This window comes from Miniopterus natalensis, chromosome 3 (genome assembly GCF_054644295.1).
Source record: "Miniopterus natalensis isolate mMinNat1 chromosome 3, mMinNat1.hap1, whole genome shotgun sequence".
NCBI lineage: Eukaryota > Metazoa > Chordata > Mammalia > Chiroptera > Miniopteridae > Miniopterus > Miniopterus natalensis.
This window is the reverse complement of record NC_142083.1, coordinates 32,101,668-32,120,599: the sequence shown is the minus strand read 5'-3', so window position 1 is coordinate 32,120,599 and position 18,932 is coordinate 32,101,668. Positions and strand designations below refer to the sequence as shown.

Below are 18,932 nucleotides of genomic sequence, written 5' to 3'. Positions count from 1 at the left end.
ATGAATAGTGAAACAATTATTTTCAAGTCCTCTAGAAATATTTCACTTCATGCACCCACTAAAACTGCAGTTGCTCTTAGTAACGAAAAAGGCACTCACTTGACTCTGTTTCTAGTTATTACATACATTTAAAAACAGTCAGGCTAAATTTTAAAATACATATATTTTATCAGTCAGACTTTTCTAACATTCAAGCCAGACTTCCCTTTTCGTACCAAAGTTTCATTTTACCTTTAAGGTAAAATACATTTGAAGGGAACTCATAGTCTAGAGTACAAAAGCAAAACAAACAAAATACTCTTCCATTTCGAATCTCTCTTGAATTTCTCTCTTGCCCTCTAGAGAAACTGTCTCTCCTCTATGCCAGTAAATTTCAATGATTTTGTTGTTGCTATTGTTCTATTTCTCAAGCTAAATTTATCCATGACTCCATTATGTAGACAGAACAGCTAAATTCTGTAGGCCAAAGATTCTGCACAGTATGCCCAGACGCACTTCCACGTGGAGAATGGGTTGCTGATGGGTTAAGCTGTATAGGTGCGCACTCACGCTCTCCAGGGGTGCTCAAGCTGCTGCCTAGGGCCCTACGGCAGGGCTCAGGAAGTGCGCTAGGCCAGTTACACTGAGCAACGGCTTCTCCTACCCCAGAAAGCTCAACTATGTTATCCGAGGTCAGCAAGTGCCAACATAAGTTTGTATGACCTCAAATTCATGCTATTTCTACTCCAACACACTCTCACTCAAAGATGATACAAAGTTAACCATCAAGGAACTCACAGCCTGGAACTCTATACAATAAGGCACAAAGAAAAGAGCATACGTTTCAGTAGCACACAATGAGAACACAGCCATGGGGTCTTATGTAATAAAGCAAAAAAGAATGCTTTTAAAAAGAAAATGTAAGGATTACAAAAAAGGGAAAGGTTGGATCAGAAAAAAGATTATGAAATAGTGGAAAAGACATTTAGGAAAGATGGCATTTTAAGTGTTGAAAATAAATATGACTTTCATAACCAGAAGTGGGATAGGACACTTTAGGCAGAGTAAAAGGACACAAAGACACGTACACAAAAGGGAAAATACATTTATGTAAAATAGCCTTCCACCCCAGAACGCTGTACTACCAATGAAATTTCTTGTAAGCCTTTTATATGGCTTGTGCTTGAACTAGGCAGCTTCTGCAGCATTCAAAATCATATTAGAGACTTAAATAGCTACAGAAACCTAACTTCAAATTTCTGACTTCATCACCTCCTAATTATATAGTCTTGCACAAGCAATGTAACCTCTCTGAGTAGTGGTTTCTTCATTTATAAAATTTACATATCTCATGGTTGTTATAAAGATTACATAAAAGAAATATTTGGCACAATATTAAGCAGATAAGAAAATAAACCAATACAATGCAGTATAATAAGTAATCTGAAGGCCAGAGACAGATTACCATTGAAAGAAATTAAGCTCAGCATGAGTAGGAGTTGGGTGCAGGAGGGTGGTAGAGGTAGTCAGGAATTGATAGTGGAGCTAAATCTTAAAGAAAAAACAAAAATTAGCCAAATAAAGGAGAGAATACACTCCAAGCAAAAGGAAAAACAGGTAGGAGGACGTTGGGGAAGGTATGAGTATTCAAGGAAATTTGACATCTTTAGAAAATATCAATGAAAGGGAATCCTGGCAATTCCCAGATCTAACATTTGTGGTTTTGTCCATTTACAAATATGCCCACAGGAACATGATATACAGTAAATCTTTCATCTTAATGAGGGACACATTTGAATCAGGAATAATGCAAGACTAGTGCACTGTCACATAATGAAGATGAGTTTACTGGGGTGACAGAGATATTCATGATACTGATAAGGAATAGGGAAAGAAAGTTTTCACGTAAAGATGCATTTAATTTTGACACTCGAAGTAGAGAGAGATGCTTCCTAAAGGCAAATCAGAATGAGGAATAAGTGCCCAGAAAAAACACTGAGCCTTGTCTCCTTGTTCAGAAAATTAGTATACAGGTGACAATTGAATCACAGCATCAAACAGATCACTCAAGAATACTGAAGTCAGTGAGAAAAAAAAGTTATGACCAAAATATTTCTAATATGTGCCCATTTAATTCAGTTTTAATGCAAGGGATATAAGTAGAGTGCTTACTATATGCTCAACATTAGCCTACAAAAACCATGCTCAATGGTGAGGGAAGGAAAGTACATGGATAAAGAAAGACAAAGGTAACAATAATGTGCTTTTAAGTCAATACTATTGTTAGTGTTGATAAGAAACAGGTGACCATTTGTTACATGTTAAGCATTCAAGGAGGTGCTAGGTTATAAAGTTTTAATTACTACAATAAAGACTCTGAGCCTAATCCTTTAGATTGCAGTTCACTAATTTCCCAGGAAGACGTATCAGACTCTTTGGGAGTAAAAACCCTTTAGATGATTTTCTTAAAGTACACTTATCAGAATCACTGCTCTAAACAATGGCAGAGCACTGTAGGGGTTTCAGCAATGAGTACTGTGCTGAAAGTGGTACTGAGGAACCACACTTGAAGGCCTGTTGGTGGGGTAGAAGGCCAGGAGGCAAAGTATAATCCAAAGACATGGATTTTATAGGGAATAGATGCAGGTTTAAATCCCAGCTCAAGCCAACTTATTGGTTCTGTGACTTTGAGCAAATTAGAACCTTTCTATACCTTAATTTATTCATGGGTAAAATGAGGATAATACTAATACCTATCTTAAAGGGCTGTGATGAAAATTGATTAAATGAATAAATATATATAAATATTTAAATAAATATAAGAGCTTTGGTCTATCACTGTTTATTAGGAAAACAATCATTATCACCTACCAAACCCATTGAACAAATAGCCATTAAAATCCAAACATAAAGGTCTTTAACTGACTACAAGTACAATTCCAGGTTTAAAACAAACACCACGATTTTCCTGATTCCCATGGCCATTTACCCTCCCTGCCCGAGTCCACGAGCTTGTAAGAGGGCGCCTTCTCAGAAGGTGCCAACGCTACCGACCACGAGCCGTTCCGCAAACTGGCTCAATGAGCGTTACTGAGTGTGCGCCCTGTGAAACAGCAGGCGATGCAAAAACGAGCAAGACGCACACCCTGACTTCCCTTCGATTCCGAGCAAAGGGCAACCGGCCTTTTACCTGACTGACTCGATTCACTTCCTCCTCCTCTTCCTCAGCCTCCTCTCCAAAGGAAAGCAAACTGAAATTTCTACGCAAAAAAGAAAGAAAAAAGAATGAAAGAAAATTAGGGAGAAAAGTGTAACAAAACTCATAAATATCCTATTCTCAAAAAAATAGGCTAGAACTTTCAAGGAGAAACACATTTTTACTGTTTAACAATAAATATTACTTTTATTTAACAATAAATATTCAGTACAAATATGCTAAGTACGTATATTTTCAGCATAATGTTAAGGTTTTGGCCTCAGACCACAGATGTTTCATATATTAGACTAAACTAATGACGAAAAATCCATTCTAAGCACTACCATTAAATATATTAAGGCAAGCATGACAGAAATAATTAAGCTTTTTATATTTATCAAAACTGGTTAGCAAAATGGAGAATTCTGAAAAACTAATAAATATATAGACCTGAGAGCACTACAAATGGGAAGCAATTAATCTATTGTCTGCCAAAATATGGCTTAGTATTTTAAAATTAATAAGTTAAACAAAATTGTCAAATAAAATAGCCTAGGAGGAGAAAAAAAACTGTCTTCTTTGAGCCTTCAAACCAAAGATATCCCAAGGAAGATAATTAGTTATTAAAACTCTTCCTCAAATATTGGAAAAATAAAAGATTTGGCAATAAAAGAGGAACTTTTATTTCAAAACCTAGATGCAATCAATGACTACTACATCATCCCTAATATATTTACTATGAATTAAAAACAAAAATAAAAACACACAACTTTGGGGCTTGTTGCCAAGATAAATTATAGAGATAAAATATTGTATCTGAACATAGTGAGAGTAACCTTTCACCCAAAGATTAGTCAAAATAAATGAACCAAAAAGTAAAAGGAAATCAAATATATAGCTATATATGAAGTTATTTTGCCACAAGACCTCAACTTATTAAAATGTCTGCCTCAGATCTGAGAGTTTATAAAAGCAACTTAACTTACTTATATTGAAGGGTATCAAGGGAAAAAATGAGTATGTATGAAATACCTACACTACTGGACATTTTCAAATTCCCCTTCTCATTTAATCTTCATAACAACCAGGTGTTGTATTTATTATAACCTCCATTTTATAAGATGGGGAAACTAAAGGCCAAAAAGATTAATAAACTTTGCTTTTTTATTAACTGGGTTAGGCAGGATTATACTTAGAACTGTCTGAAACTAACACTTTAAGTACAATAAAATCCCTAATATGGATGCCACAATTCAATAAAAGAATCCATTGAAATTTAACTCTCTAATATCTATTTTAATAAAACAGACTAATAATGTAAAGAATACTGTTCACAAAATACTGGAACTTATTTAGAAAAGAAATTTCTATATTTTGAAAACTATCCTAAAGAAATAATGCAAAATACAGAAATAGCTTTATGTTTAAAAATACTTATAAGGTTATTTTACTAGCACCAAAAAAGGAGTGAAAAGTTATGTAAACATTCAGTCATATACTTCATACTTTACTTACCAATTTCTTTATACTGAGAATATATTAATTGAAAAACAAAAAATTTCTCAGTAACTCATTTACATAGATCATTGCTATAGTTACCCTAATTGTTTATATTAACACAGATTTTACATGGACATTTGAAGCAATGCTTCTTTAGCTTAAGTTTAAGTTATATACTGTATTTGAATACAAGAAATGCCCCTGCAGAAAAACACACACACTATAATTCAGGTATCTCCCTGATCCAAACTGTCCTCCCCATCACTAGTAAACAATTTTTACAAAAGGAAATTAAGTGAACTAAATGAACCAGTGTTACTTTTCAAGCTGAAGAAAAATCTTACTACTGTGATTACTTTGTGCCTTTGGGTTTCAATGTCTTTACTTTCTCCTCTGGTTTCTCTTTTTTTGGCTTTTTTATTTCTCTTGGAATGATGTCATCAAAAGGATTAAACAAAACCTATGAAGCAAAATATTTTAATTAATCTATTTTTTAAATTTCACAAACAATTCAAACCAATATTTAATTGTATTAACATTAGTGTCTATAATTTTTCCTCACAAAAACATGATAAGTATAGTGAAACCTACACTACATAAAGTGCTTCCACTTACATGGCCTCACTGTATCCTCCCAATAATCCTATGTGCTATTAAGTAAAGGATATCTTATCCTTATTTTGCAAAAGGAAAAATTTTTCAAGAAAACTTAATGCACAGTATGAGAGACAAAATCAGGTATTTTGACTCCAACTGAAATGCTCTTAAAGACTACCCTCAATGGCTTCTTCAGTGAAGGATCACTCTTAAGTTACCTAAGAGTCACTTCATTGGGTTAAATAAACCTAATTCCTCTAACTTTCCATTCCTCCAAGCTTTTCATTCATTGGATTATCAGCTAAATTTCATCTCAGAATTTAAAACCTTCAATTAAAAAAAAATTCTTAATCAGAAACTGTGCTAAATTACACAGATAAAATCTGAGTTGTGAATTAATTTAGTATAAAGACTTCACCTGATAGGTTAAAAATACTAACAATCAGTCCTGGCCAGTGTGGCTCAGTTGGTTGGGCACTATCCTCTGCACCATAAGGTTGCCAGTTTGATTCCTGGTCAGGGCACATGCCCAGGTTGTGGGCTCCATCCTGGGTAGGGGGCGTGCAGGAGGCAGACAATCGATGTTACTCTCTCACATAGATTTCTCCTTCTCTCTCTCTCCCTTTCTCGCTCTAAAATGTCAATAAACTATTCTTTAAAAAAAAACCCCACAATCAATTTATCTTAAATGACAGTGCCTAAGTGCTGTATATTATACTAATGCTCCTACCTCACAGCTTTTTATTCTGTGTGGATTAAGTGGCCTTTCTTCACCATCAGTGTCTACTTCTGCCAGTCGCAGCATGTTATATATTGTATCCCCTGTAATCTATCAGATAAAAATGAAAATTTAATTGCAAGTTATTACATTCATTCTTTGAGATAAGGAAAAACTTTTGAAAATACTTTTTTTAATAATTAAAGGGGAATTTCATATTGTTTTACAAATGCATGTACATTAAATAATGCAAATAAGTAACTTCACCTTAAGAGGAAAAAGCACAGATGAAGTGCAACCCCTCAATAAAATTTTTGGAAAATTTCCAACATATACTTAATATCGTCTTTTATTAAAAACTAAAATATAATGCCAAATAACCTCTTACTGAATGACAACTTTTCATTCAAACATCATAAACAAATACAGACTTTAGAATAGGGTAGAACAAGCAAATAACAATGTGTGGTAAGTGTTTTGTAGATATCTCATTTAATCCTCACAAACATCCTAAAAGTAGCTACTATCATTATCTTCCTTCTCCAGATAAGAAAATTGAGGTTCAAAGAAGTTATAGAGCCAACAGCGATGGCCTTTAGAATTTTAACCCTTATGCTATACTTTATTGTGTAAGTTATATAACGTCAACTGTAAACGGTGCAGAATGGCAACCTAAATCTCAATTTATTATACACGTTTATTTTTTTAAATAACAGAAAGTAAAATTTATGAACATCAGACAACCAGTGCCAGAGTGGCTCAACTGTGCCAATGCATATTTTTTAACCCACGTTGTTAAGTATTAAGCAACAATATTGTATTGCATGTTTTTAATGGACACCTTTCATTCAACATTTCTCAAAAGTTTTAAATTAATAACAAATTTATAGTCGTGCTAAGTTTGTTTTTTCCCTCTCATCCTCACAAAATCCAGTTTTGCCTAGGATGTGAAAAACCATTCTACCGAACCAGCAGAGGGAGCTGATACACTAGTGATGTCTAACATGCCTAAAACAAAACACAGGGATGTAGTATTTAAGAGAAGGAAGAAGAGTAAGAAAAGAAAACCTTCAGAAATCCTTTTTTAAGGAAAACCGTTGAAAATTCTACGGTAATGACATTCCCTGATATGACGTTGATTGGGAGCAGGATTAAAAAGGTACTATTAAAAGTAATATTTCAGGTAAACAATTTTTATGTTAATATAACTTACACTTTAAACTTAAGGGAATTCATCAACAAAACAAACTTTCAACTACTAAATTTTATTACCTAAGTGTCTTTCTAAAAACATAAAAACAGTATCAGCTGAGTAACAGAGTAGCTAATACAGTTAGTATGATTTTAGAAAAAAGAAAAATTTAAAGTCAGAACCAATGCCTTATTTGAAACACACACAAAAATTCAGGTGTCCCCTCATAATTCATTCTAACAGAATATTTTCCATCATATTTGAAAATAAATAAATATCCTAGGAATAATTTATGAAGGCAACTCTTAGATAAGTTGATCATATGTATCATAGAAGCGTAATATAATGGACACAAACCTTTCCAAAGATGGTGTGCTTATTGTTAAGCTCATCTGCTCGACCCAGTGTAAAGAAAAACTGGCTGCCATTATCATGAGGACCAGCGTTTGCCATGGCAACCAGTCCTCTCCGATTAAAGCGCAACCGTGAGTGGAATTCATCCTGAAGCATAAAAAAGAAAAGATTTAGTGAATGACCTCAGTGATAAGGCCCTTCATATTCAGATAACCAGCAAGGTCCATATACTTTCTAATAAAAAATGCTGGTTTTATTTAACTGTTTTTCAAGAATAATCAAATCCAATATTTACTTCCTTCAATGCTATTAAACTTGACTTCAGTGGCCTGTATCTTCTAAATATACTCAGCTACAAATTTAGCCTATTTTGTGGAAATCTGCCTACTTCCATAGTGAAAGGGTACTTAAAGGGGAATGGATTTCTGAGAGTCATTCTCCTGTTTTCCCCATCCTTCAAAGTCATCTAAGTTTTTAGAACCTTCTATTTTTTCTCCAAGAAAATTACCTTAATCACTGAAGAGTCTTCAACTATTGCCCCTCCCCACTCCATTCTAAAAGTCAGGCAACAATTGCTTTCTTCTTGGTTTTTAATTCAAGAAATCTACTATGATTATGTTATGTGCTTTACTGTGTTTTTTAGAATCCTAAGTTAAATCTTCTCTGAACTGGCAATGGTCCCATTTGCCAACTGTTAAAAGGGCAGTAGGAAGTCTTTCTAAGGTGGTTTTCTTCCCATGGTCAGGCTACATAACGTACACATTAGTCCCTTAGTTAACAGAATTTCTACCCAGGCCTGATACTAGACTCATTTATAATATAGCCATGTTATGTAATCAGTACTTTTCAGAAAGGAAGTTATTTTCCCTTAATAAATATCTTCAAGAGATTTAAACGCAAAGGATCACAACTCTGTATACTGTGTTAAAAATGACCTAATTGAGAAACTTACCAAGATAACTCATTAGCTGAACATGATTAGCAAAAATCTCAATTTAGAAATAGTCAAAAAGAAATACTGTTTCACCAAATAACAGAATAAAGGAATGATTCCTACTAGATGGAGGCTCTAAAATCATAAGACATCTCGATTTGGTAAAATATAAACATTTGAGACACTTTTATAACCATTCCACATTGTCTAAAGACATCATCTGGAAATTAAAGCAAACAAAAACAGTTCATGCATTTTCCTCAAGAATCACAGTGAACCAGTAAAAAATTAAAGGAAACCCCAGGTACTCTATCCCATTAGCATAAACACCAAGTTTTCAAAAACACCATATTTTAAGAGTTCTTAAGGTTTACTCATTCAAAGAAAATGATATTGGTACCATCAGATCAATAAATATTCCAACTTTTAGTTTTCACTTGAACCCATTGTTATTCTTAATGTCTTAAGCATAACATTAACTCTTTTCTCACTTTAGATCTAGTTGGCAGTTAACAAAACACTAACCTATTCTTCATTAATATTCACACCTTTTCCTAACAATTTTATGTTGCTTCTTTCTGCCTTTCCCCTTGTGATTTCCAGTTAGGGCATGCACTTTGTGCTACAGAGGTCTATCTACTACGTAAAATTTAGAATTAAATTTATTATGGAGTGAATTGTGCTCCCCACAAATTCTTATTTTGAAGTTCTAACCCCCAATGTGACTATACTTCAGAGAGGACCTGTAAGAAGATGATAAGGGTTAAATGAGGTCATAAGAGCTAAGCCCTAATCAAATAGGGCTGGTGCCCTTATAAGAAGAGGAAGAAACACCAGAGCACTCTCTCTCGACCATGTGAAAACACAGTGAAAAGGCCAGGAAGAGAACCTTCACCAGGAACCGAAGGGTAGCATCTTGATCTTGGCTGGAATTCCTAGCCTTAAGAATTGTAGGAAATAAATTTTTGTTGTTTAAGCCACCCACTCAGTGGTATTTTGTTATAGAGGTCAAAGCAGATTAATACAAAGTTTATGTAGTATTAAATTAAATGTTTTAAAATGGAATGGCATACGCAATGTTCTAAAAATGTTTTACATTTAGAGTTGCAGAGATCAGATACAGGCAGATATCAGAAAATATGTTATATAGCTTTTTATTTTTTACTCACCTTTATCTCCACCTGAACTCAATCTAGCATAAAAGTTTGTGATAAGACAACTTAGAAAGAATGCTTGATAGGGTAAGTACTGTTCTTATACCTGTGTAATTCTAAATATGTGATTTTGTGCACTAATGCAAAATGCATTTTTTTCTTGTGGGGCATAATCATTTTCCATTAAGATATCCAAGCTGACTTGCAAATATATAATAATAAATTAGATCTCACCTTGAATGGGGCTCCATAGATAGACTCCCCACCAGTTCCTGTGCCAGTAGGATCTCCCCCTTGGACTATAAAACCAGGTACAACTCTATGAAAAATGGTCTTGTCATAATATGCTGGGGGGAAAAAAAAAAAACCACGAAATTTATCAAAGTCTAAAACAAAGTGATCTATATAGTTACCAGAGTTAATACAACTAGAATCATAAGGTCTTCCCTACTTATTATAAAATACCTTCTCAAAACAGGACAATTTCTCCTTTTCTTTTACTTATTTCAAGGATTCTCTCAAACTCTGGATTACAGTTTTCAAAATAAAAGAGCATTTTGGTATAGATCAATGGTTCTCAACTGGGAGGGGGGGGTGCATGGGAAAAAAACACACAACAATTTTGTTTCCTACAGGATAGTTGTCAATATCTAGAAGGATGTCGTTGTCACACATGGGAGATGCTATTGGCATCTAGCGGGCAGAGGCCAGAAGTACTCGTAAACATCCTACAAAGCACAGGATGTCACCATAACAAAGAATTACTGGCCCAAAATGCCAACAGTGCCAAGACTGAGAAACCCTGGTGGAGATCAACGCCTTATTTCCTATTTTTTTCCTTTTTTCCCCCTAGAAAATTAATTCACACAAACACTATACAAACCCAAAATATATAAAAATTACTCATTGGTTATAGGTCTAGCATCATCAGTACACCCCTACATACACTGGAGAAACTTTCAATAAATAAATAATCAACACACTATATAACTGAGTCCAATTAAACTCTCAATAAGCTTGCTAACTGACTGAAAGAAGTTATTTATATTTATATAAAAGTATATTACTTGGAAGCTATAAACATACAAGAGGATTATATATGATCTCCTAATAGTTACTATCTGGAACCTAGAATCATTAGGAAGACTTCACAGAGAAAGAAGTATGGTATGGCAGGATCGTGACAGCTAAATGAGGTCAAGCATAAGCCGAGAATTTGGTGCAGGTAGAAGGGCAAGAATTAGGGTTTCATTGAATCAGAAAATTAATATTAATAAGTAGCGACAAGGGCCAATATGCATAAGAAAAGGTTCTCAACATCTTTAGTCATTAGGGAAATGAATGGCAAAACTACAATGAAATACTACTTCGTACCCACTAGATGGCTATCAATCAAAAAAATGGAAAATCAGTGTTAGTGAGAAGGTGGAGAAACTGGAACCCTCTCACACTGCTGGGCGGGTTGTGAAATGGTATAATTATTGTGGAAAAATTGTACTGGTATAATTAATGACATAATTCATAAAGTACCTTTTACATAGGTACTAATGACACTTTATGGGTCAAAACATGATTATGGTTTATCATAATTCATAAAGTACTACAATACAGTGGCTTGCATTTATAAGATACAGATAGATATAAAAATCCATATTTCAAAAAATGTATTCTGTAATCTAACAACTTTACCCAGTACATAGGATGGATTGGAAGAAGTTGAAAGGAAGACCAACTAATTTTTTTCAATCCCTTCTCCAGTGAAGAGCTGTTGGGCTATATTCATAAGGGCTCCCCAGTGCAAACTAGTTCTCCTTAGTTACAAATAGAAATTGTAAAAACCAAGAGGTATAAAAGTACCTCTCCTGTATCCCTAAGTAACCACTTGGATTAACACTGTATGCAGAAGTTAGGAGTTCTGAATTTTGCTTATTAGTTGTGCAACCTTTAATTCAATTTTTTTTCTTTTTTTATTGAGATATAATTGGCATATAACATTATATTAGTTGCAGGTGTACAGCATAATGACTAGAAACTTATTCAATATTGTGAAATGAGCTTGAATGACAATGTCTAGTTAACATCTGTCACCATAGTTACAATTATTTTCTTGTGATGAGAACTTTTAAGATCTACTCTCTTAGCAACTTCCAAATATGCAATATAGTATTAACTATAGTCACCATGCTATACATGTAATTTTCTCATTATAAAACTAATAATATAAATTAACTCCCAGAGCTGTTCTGAAGATTAAGACAATGTAGAGGCAACCTATAAGTTTTCAAGTGCAACACAAATGTGATGTCAAACCTTAATATTTTTACTTAAATTCTACAAATTCCTATTCAAATCTGAATATAAAACATATCCTAGTATGTTTTATACTAGGAGGGAGGGAGAGAGAGAGAGAGAACTACTATTGTCCCAAAAGTCAAAACATTCTTGAAATGAAAAGACTCAAGAATTCTCTAGGAAGCAGATTGATAAGACTCAGAGATCTATTAGATGTGATGGAAGGGGGACAAAAAAGAAGTCTTTATTACTTGTGCTTTCAAATTTTAAACTTACTTTTCTTCTATTTCTTATTAAGTCTTTCAGTGATGTTGGCTTTTTACTTTAAACTTTTCTTTTTTATTTTCCTAATTATATTTTTGTTGGATAAATAAAACTATTATAATACTATAATATTATGTAGGAATTTTCTACAATTTCTCTACACCATAATTTTGTATTCGTGGATAGAATTTCAAATTTCCTCAAAATTTACATATCCACCATTTTCACTTCCTTGCAATGTATTAAAAATCACTGTCGATCTATGCACTTACAGTTTTCTATATCCTTGCAATTTATTATTAATTCCTGTTGAATTATGCATCTAGTTGTTTTTATAGATTACCATGTGCTATAATAGATTTTGCTGCTTGCAGTAATGTTGACTTTCTTAAATTGCATATACCTTTCTCATAAGTATTTTAAAGAAAAAGATTTTATTATTTCATTGTGCATGTTCATAATATCCTCCAGAATTTTCTCCACTATTGAAAAAAGAAATTTACATATATCTCAAATATAAAAGTTCCAAATTGTCTGCTCTGTTTCTGGTATTAGTCTTTATCGTTTTTATTTCTGGCTGTGCAATGAATGGGTATCATGATATATTTTGACTAATTATATTTCTGCCCAAGTGCATATAAAAATTTAAATTTGAATTTTTAAAGCATTTATATGTTTCTTTTAGAATCTTGTGTTTTGTATTCAATTTTGTAGATAGTATCATGAATAACTCTTTATTTAAAAATTCCTTTTGTGATCTCTTTGCCCATTTATTTTAGCCTCTTTTTTTAACAAATATTTTAGTTTTGTAAAGATATTTCTTTTAACATCTTCATATACACTTATACTTGTCACTTCTATGAGTTATTAAATTACTGTTAAAGGCGATAGGGATAAAAGATAACTGATGAAGCACAGGCTGTGGAGAAATAAAGCTGAGGTAAATCAAAGGAAGCAGATTAATAATCAAATTAAGTAAAAAATGTGGTTTTCTCATCTGCTCTCCCTTGTTTTGCAGACCTGAAATTTTAGTCCTTCCTCATACTTCAGAAGAACTATGAAATTATCAAAACTAACAAGCTTCCTTTTCCTTCTCTTATATATTTTTTCACCTACTTTTTAAAGTTAGAATTAGTTCAATTTTTCACCCATTTTAAAATGTTCACCTATCCTGCAAAGACCTATAATCCAAGATTAAATATGTGTAATTGTAGATCTATTTTCATAAAAACTAAAAAAATTCCCCCAGACACAGAAAGACGAACACTGTATGACCTCACTTATATGTAGTATCTAAAACAGTTAAACTCATAGAACCAGAGAGTGGAATGGTGGTTGCCGGGTGGTGAGGGAAAATGGGGAGATGTCTGTCAAAAGGTACACTCTATCAGTTACATGATGAATACGTTCTCGAGAGCCAATATACAACATGGTGAACACAGTTAATAATACTGTATTGAATATCTGAAATTTGCTAAGGGAGTAGATTCAAGTGTTCTCATCACCAAAGAAATAAATAAGTAAAACGGTAACTATGTAAGGTGACAGATATGCTACTAGACTTGATTATGATAATCATTTCACAATGTACATGTATATTAAATCATCACATTGTACACCTTTAAAAAATCATGTTGTACAACCTAAATATATACAGTTTTGCCAACTGTACCTCAATAAAGTTGGAAAAGAAAACACTCAGGACTTTAACTGTGAATACTGTTTTAGTTGAGACCCATATCTGAGGCTGTGCTCCCCCTTCATTTTCATTCATCTACCTTTTAGTTATGGAAAACACGCTTTAACAAAAATACTGCCATGAATGTTACAAGATCTAGAAATATTATGATTTGTTAATAAATCATAAATAAATAAGTCATAGAGTCAAAGAAGTAAAATGGGGTTCCCTGAATTGTACTTTTAAAACCTTGACCTTATAGAATAGAGGTTATCAGACACTGAGTGGGGAGTAGGGGTTGGGGAGTTAGTGTTCAATGGGTACAGAGTTTCTGCTTGGGACGATGAAACAGTTCTGGAGATGAATGGCTAGGATAGTTGAACAACACTGTAGATGTACTTAACACCACTGAATTATAAAATTAAGAATGGTTGACATGAAAAACAATGCTGACTTTATTCATTTAGGAGCCTCTTTATTAAATTAGTCCGCTCAGGCTTCTCGGTAGCCTTTGCAATGGTAACTCTCTCCCCTGTCCAATTAAGAGCATGGATCTGGCTATTTTTCTATTCTTTCTTCTCCTTCTCCTTCTATTCTTAGAAAGAGGGGAATAATTTCTTGTGGTAATTAAGTTTCATCATCACCTGACTTAAACTTAGTTCTTCACTGTCATGTTATATCCAGATGTTTTCTGTTTCTCCCATTCGCCTGGTGATGGGTTGCCATTTACCATTCAATCTTTCTAATGTTTTTGTACTTTCACTCTTCTACTGTAAAATTTGAGTTTTTAATTCTTCAAAACGTCTTTCCAGAGACAAGTCTGACTCTTCTGTGTCTCCTTTGTTTCTTGACTCTGTCAACACTTATTTGAGGCTTCTCTCACTGAACTACCTGACTCAATTTCCTTCCTGCCTGCCATAGCAATTATTAATAATGGCCTTTGCAGGCTTCTTTTCTTCTTTTTTGGCAGGTTGTATTTTTTTTGGTCTGGGTATATTTATTCATTAAATCTTCCCTGGTAATTATCTATTGTTCTAATTATCTATTGAGAGAGCTCCATCTGTACCCTTCTATTGGATATTTTGGATTCTCTTTCACACTTTGCTTTTGACTCAAAATGCTGTTTTCTGAAGCTTGATTAACTTTACCTGTTTCTAAAAATCAGATGTAACTTAGGGCAATGACTTGTCATGACTGGAGATATTCATATCCATATGCAATGTATTCTAAATGCCAACAAGTTACCAAAATGTATGAAATGTTTAGTTCCATAAGGAAATATTTTGAAGGGGAAAACACGCAAGTGAATGTATCATTTTGCTAAGTTTGTTAAAAAGAAAACTAGTGCCTGGCTCAGTTGGTTGGAGCATCATCCCATACACCAAAAAGGTTGAGGGTTTGATTCCCATTCAGGGCACATATCTAGGTTGTGGGTTCAATCCCCAGTCAGAGTGCGTACGGGAGGCAACCAATGTTTCCATCTCTCTCTCCTCCCTTCCTCTCTGTAAAATCAATAAACATATCTTCTGGTGAGAATTAAAATAAAAAGAAAAATAGTCACTATGACTCAAATCTAAAAGAATACTAGAGACACTGATAATATCATTGAATACTGAACAGAAGGCCTCATGGAGAAAGTGGAATTTTGAACAGACGTTGGAAAGTGAGTAAACATCAGCAGTGAAACAGGGAAGAAGAGTGTTCCGAAAAAGCAGCTGAGGCTACCAGGAGGCTGAGAATGTGAAGGAGGTGTGAGGACATGTGTGAAAGTGGAAACGAGAAGGACCTGCTCGGGAAGATAAAGATGATCAGTTAAAACCAGGCAGTGATTCTGTGCAATGAAAACAGAGCTGGGCCCTGGCCGGTTTGGCTCAGTGGTTAGAGCAGTGGCCCGCAGACTGAAGGGTCCCAGGTTCGACTCCAGCCAAGGGCACGTACCTCAGTTGCAGGCTTGGTCCCAGGCTCAGCCCCACCCGGGGCGAGTGGGAGGCAACCAATCGATGTGTCTCTCTCACACTGATGTTTCTCTCTTTCTCCCTTCCCCTTCACTCTCTCTGAAAAGCAACGGAAAAAAATATCCTCGGGTAAGGATTAAAAAATAAATAAATAAAAAATAAAAAACAGAGCTAGAAAGCTAGGAAGCCGTGCTGCCCTAAGATCCAACTAGCGATGAATAAGTAGGCAGGTAAAGATATTAGAGATGAGTGGGAGGAAGACCGGTGAAAGGCAATTACAGTTACGTAAGTGAAAGTTAAGGCAGTCTGGGGAAGAAACTGGTTTTAGTTGTAGCTGACAGTGGGAGACTCAAACAGAAAAGTCCACAGGCAACTCAATATGTAAATTAGAGCTAAGAAGAGAAGAAATGGCTGGAATTCTAAATTTAACAGTCATCTGGATGAAGTAACAACTGAAGAGTAAAGACAATAAAAAACTAGAGGCAATCTTAGGGAATGTACCCTTATTTGTTTATCTATTTATTATCCTCACCCAGGGAGATTTTTTCCATTGCATTTCAGAGGGAGAGGGTGGTAGTGGGGGGGAGAAACATCGATGTGAGAGACACATCTATTGGTTGCCTCCTGCAAACACCATAACCGGGCCGGGGATTGAGCCTGCAACCAAGATACGTGTCCTTGACCAGAATCGAACCCGAGACCCTTTCCTCCGAGTCAAACCGGCCAGAGTGAGAATACCCATATTTAGAGGATAAAAGAAAGAACTGGAAAATAGCCAAGGAGACCAAAAAGGGTCAAAGCATCATTTGTTAAGATAAATTCCTCTGTTAAAGATATACAGATATATTTAGGAGACATTTTTCTTTAATCTCCTCTTTCTATTTCCTGAAACATAGATCACCACTGTATCACTCCCATCAACTCCTATCATTCATTACCACTTTTTAACACCAGTCTTCAATGTTATAGAAAAATATACTGCAGTCTATTTTAAAATTAACAGAATTTCTCCTGTAGAATAAAACTCAAGAATGATGATTACCTTCCAAACAAAGCTGAATGAAATTTCTGCAAGCTTTAGGGGCTTCTTTTGACCACAACTCTATATCGATATCTCCAGCCGTAGTTTTCAACAAAACCTGTAGAAAGAAGATAACCTCCTTATGCCATGTTATCCTTTTGCTTGATATTCAGCTGAACAGCCTGTCAACCTGAAGCATTCACTATTTCAAATGTAAATAAAATTTAGAAACTTTGCTTTGCCTTTGTTGTTATAACCCCCCCAAAATTTCAACTAGTCATACAAGTCACAGTACATTTATAGCTTTTAAATACCATTTTCAGAAAAAATTTAGGATTTAAGAGAAAACAGCATACACCTTGCTTAACCACAGAAAAAATACCTCATTCAGTTAAAAATCAATAATTTAAACTTATTTTAATCAAGACAGTTTCCCATAGCGTTTCTTCCAATAAAATTGGTAGAGCAAATTGAGAAGTTAAAGAACAAGGACACATGAAATTATAACACTATAAGACAATTTTACAATACCCTTTTCCGTATAAACACTCTACTTTCTCATTCAAAAGCATGCCATTCCCGATTTATGAAGGAATAGTCCTAGTCTAATTCTGGGTTGTATGTTGTTAAAATGCTATGCCTGAAAACTACTATCTGCAGTAAATGGAACCCTTTGATAGCCTCCTTCCTACCAGCATAAGGCATATAATAACTCATAAAGGCAGTTATTCTTTGGTGCAACCAGCCATCTTTCAACAACCAGAACCCCTACTGAACCCACAGAAGGAAACAGTTATAACTGTCTTATTAATGAACACAAATAGCCAAAAAGAACATTAGACTCTAAATTTGAATACTGTGGCACGGTGGGAGTCCAGCTTCTCTAGGATCACTTTTTCTCCCCCAATGTACCAATGTAGGTCAATGCCAATCAATGACCAATGGTCAATGATTTGTGAACATCACCATCATTTAGAATGTTCTTCCAAATAAAGAGTATGCAGTGTGACTATGTATTTAAAAACATGAGACTGATTCTCACGAGAAGTCAGTATCATTGAGATAAATCACACTTTTTATTTTCCAAAACTCCTTTACTCAATTCCCACACATTTTTTTAAACTGGAAAGAATTTTAAAATCAGCTAAACCCCACCCCCTAATCCATTATACAGATGCCCCAAAGAAGTTGTAAATTGCCTGAGTCTAAGAGCTTGTTAATAGCAATGCAGGAATAACATTTCTCCCTGCTCCCTCCTCATCCACTGTACTTTTGCTCAGTTGCCTTTCAATTTCTGTTTCAGAGACCCAGATATTGCCATAATTTACATAACATTGATGAATTTATTACATGCTTTTGGGCTTTTACTAGCTCCGTAGGTCTTTTATAACTATTCTTTAATGACCATGGGAGTGGAGGAGGTGGAAATAGCTATATTATGGTAGCTTTTAAAATGGCTTCCTGAACCTTAGCAATATAAAACAACTAGAAATACACATGTGCATAATTTTCTCAACCCATTACACTTCCTCTACAAAAAGAAGGGAACATTTGTGGAGCGCCTTCAATGTGTCAACTTCTGTGCCAAACACTTTACAAATCTTCTCTCATTTAATTTCCAACTACAAGGCAGGTATCATTACTCCCACTTTACTTATGAAGAAACAGAGACTCAGAGAAGTAATTTTATCCAAGGTCTCACAGTGAATGGCTTAAGCCAAAGGCTGGCTGGCTGCAAAGCCCATGCTTTTTCTATACCACCATACTGCCTCCACAAAGCTCTCCATAAACTCCCTACTACACAGGAAGAAACAGTCCATCAAGCTCTAGGGCTCTGCCACCTGTCTCAAAAAAAAAATCCCCAGGTTACTCTGGTCAGAACTGATTTGAATAGAGAACAGTGCCTAAATCAAAAAGCAGTCATATAGCCATGGCTGGTGTGGCTCAGTTGGCTGAAGCATTAGAGCGTCCTCCCCTACACCAGAAGGTCACAGGTTCCATTCCCAGTCGGGGCACACATGCAAGAGGCAACTGATCAATATCTCTCTCTCATACTGATGTTTCCCCTCGCTCTCTCTCTCTCTTTCCTTCCTCCCTC

General features: G+C 34.7%; 1 protein-coding gene across 1 annotated transcript in view; it reads right to left on the bottom strand.

Annotated features, from left to right (window-relative positions):
- CWC27 (CWC27 spliceosome associated cyclophilin) overlaps positions 1–18,932 on the bottom strand; it is a 147,745-nt gene that overhangs the window by 126,408 nt on the left and 2,405 nt on the right. Inside the window, exons 2-7 of the mRNA XM_016198761.2 lie at positions 16,856–16,952; positions 9,859–9,971; positions 7,540–7,683; positions 6,003–6,101; positions 5,032–5,135; positions 3,170–3,239 (exon numbers count right to left, since the gene is read on the bottom strand). Coding sequence (XP_016054247.2) covers positions 3,170–3,239; positions 5,032–5,135; positions 6,003–6,101; positions 7,540–7,683; positions 9,859–9,971; positions 16,856–16,952 — 627 coding nt within the window. The remainder of the gene's footprint in view (positions 1–3,169; positions 3,240–5,031; positions 5,136–6,002; positions 6,102–7,539; positions 7,684–9,858; positions 9,972–16,855; positions 16,953–18,932) is intronic.